Source organism: Lepidothrix coronata, unplaced genomic scaffold (genome assembly GCF_001604755.1).
Source record: "Lepidothrix coronata isolate B3197 unplaced genomic scaffold, Lepidothrix_coronata-1.0 Scaffold375, whole genome shotgun sequence".
In the NCBI taxonomy this organism is placed as follows: Eukaryota; Metazoa; Chordata; class Aves; order Passeriformes; family Pipridae; genus Lepidothrix; species Lepidothrix coronata.
In genome coordinates this window covers 19,826-22,227 of record NW_016690555.1, presented here as the reverse complement: position 1 = coordinate 22,227, position 2,402 = coordinate 19,826, and the positions used below count along the sequence as shown (strand labels likewise).

The window sequence follows — 2,402 nt, the reverse complement described above, 5'->3', positions numbered from 1 at the left end:
AAAAAAAAAAAAATAAAAATCCCTGTATATGTATCAAATAGTCTCCTGGTACACGTTATGAACAGAGTAAAAAAATCCTTGTATTAAACCAGTAAATCAAATCCTTGTACAATATATTGAAATAGGAAATCAAGTCCTTGGAAGTGTATTAAATAGTAAAATATCCCTGTGCAGGGGATTAAAATAGCGGGGGGAAAAAAAGAAATTAAGGAAAATAAGGCAGTGGGCTGAACTTTTAGAATGTGTGTTTCCACCAGGCCTCTCCCGAAGCCCAGGGGTACAAAATTCCCGGGAATTCCAGGCAGTTCCTGCAGTTTCCAGGAACATCCCGGGATTCCTCCTTTCCCAGCAGGATCTGAGCTCTCAGGGCCCGAGTTACAGGGAGCCCAAAAGCCAGGCTGGGGTTCATTTCTGTCTGGAATTGGCTGAAATGGAGGTTTTTGGGGGGGTTTTTGTTTTTAACACACCTGGAAAAATCATCCCCTTGTTCCTCAGCCTTGGTGGGAGTGCAGAGACCGTGGAGCTCCATCGAAATCCATGTTCATTTTCATTATTACCCTTTATTTGATTATTATCTTTTATTTGATTCCCAGCCCTGGGAAGCCTGATGTGGGAGGGAAGGGGAGCAGAGAGGAGTCGAAGCAGGAGAGGGAAGTCCCCAGGGATTTGTGGGGACAGGAGAAGGTGCAGCTGTGCCTGACCTGGACCAAACCAGGGCCTTGGAGCTCATTTCCCCATCAGGCCCTCGCTGGATTCCTGCAGCTGGAGGTTCTTAACTCAGAGGGATTGGCCAAATTTTATTTAAAAAGCCCCCAAAACACCCAGCCAGGACCTGCAGCTGCTTTAACTCACTCGAAGGGATGTTTGTGTGATTGGTTTTATTTTCCTCCCCCCCAGAAATAAGGTATTTTTAACTCGTTCAGTGTAGTGTAAGGAAGTCCAGGATGGAACATTCCCGTAGCTGTGGATTCTGGCACGAAGCAACCTGTTGTCTCTGGAATTTCTTAGGGACAGGGATCTGAACTGTTGTTTTCTGGATTTTTGCAGTTCCTCAGGGACCCTGGCATGCCTGGCTTGGAGGAGCTGGACAATTCCCCGGAGGATGAGCCCCAGGCTCTTGTGGCTGGAGAAGGAATCCAAGCCTGGAGCAGCAGCCCAGGGTGACAGCTCTTCATTCAACACCCCCAGGGACAGGGAAACCACAGAAGAGCCACCCACTGAGTGTCCCCTGGCCCAGGGTTCCAGCAGCTGCTCCCAGGGCGTGGCTGCTGCCGGGACAATCCTGAGCAAAATATGGACCCTGGGATGTGTCTCAGGGGCTTCTCCTGAGCTCCCCCAGCACCTCGTTCTGCCAGAGACACTGAAAAGGAGGAACACGGAAGGGAAACGAACACTAAACTCCAAAAATGGTTAAATTCCCACCCCAGGTTGGAATACAGCTTTGAGGAATAGCAGCACTTTACAGGAGGGTGTAGGAGAACATGGGATTTTTCAGGGAGTAAATCATTGCAATGTAAATTCCTTTTATAGCTGATTTTCTTTTGTTGGCAATAATACTCTTGTTATATCCACCCCACTCTGCTTCTCTGAATCATTTTCAGCACATGGCAAACTAAAAAGAAATTTGTTAGTCCTTCCCTCTCCCCAGGATGAAGCTGTGCCACAAACTCCTCCCAGAGAGGCCTCCTCCCATCTGCTTCCTCACAGCCACACCAGTGCCCTGCACAGCCAAACAGACTTGAAAATAACATTTAAACCACGTATCAGTCATTGTCAGACACTAAAACCTCTTGTTCACCACCAGCAAATGGAAAGTTGGCTGAGAGGGATGTTTTGAGTGCCCTAAAGCAGAAGAGCCCACGTTCAGCCTCCTGTGGGGTCTGGAAGGTGTCCAATAAAGCACAGAGAACAAGTGAACCACTTCTGCACTAAAAAGATGGGGTTTAATTGATGATTTTTCCTGGGTTTGATACAAATTGTGTAAAAGAAAGGAAAGAAAGGGGCTTGTCTGTTTGCAGGTGACTCCCGGGAGCGGCCTGGGCCCTGTCAGAGCTGGGGGTAACTGAGGTGAGGCCCTTCCAGCCTTTCCAGGGACACTCCAGGCCAGCAGAGGCCAAAAGCTAAATGAGGTTAGTTTGCCTTGTAGAACTAATCTAATCCCCTGGGATTAGGCAACCTGCTGGCACAGGGGAGTTCTGTGAGGGCTGAGTCACGTTTCATGGCTGGAGGATTGTTTGAGCTGCAGAATATCTGCTTTGAACCACCCCCTTCTCTGGGCTGGGCTGGGCACAGATGGGGAACCACAGCTCACAGCAGCAACCACCTCGTGCACAACAGAGGGCACAACTGTAAAAACATCTCCTGGGAATATACATATATATATATATATATATATATATATA

General features: G+C 48.0%; 1 protein-coding gene across 1 annotated transcript in view; it reads left to right on the top strand.

Moving 5' to 3' along the window:
• IFNGR2 (interferon gamma receptor 2 (interferon gamma transducer 1)) overlaps positions 1–1,935 on the top strand; it is a 14,127-nt gene extending 12,192 nt beyond the window's left edge. The window contains exon 7 of the mRNA XM_017839106.1: positions 1,048–1,935. Within this exon, the coding sequence (XP_017694595.1) occupies positions 1,048–1,164 (117 nt within the window). The 3' untranslated portion in view covers positions 1,165–1,935. The remainder of the gene's footprint in view (positions 1–1,047) is intronic.
• Positions 1,936–2,402: the final 467 nt, after the last annotated feature.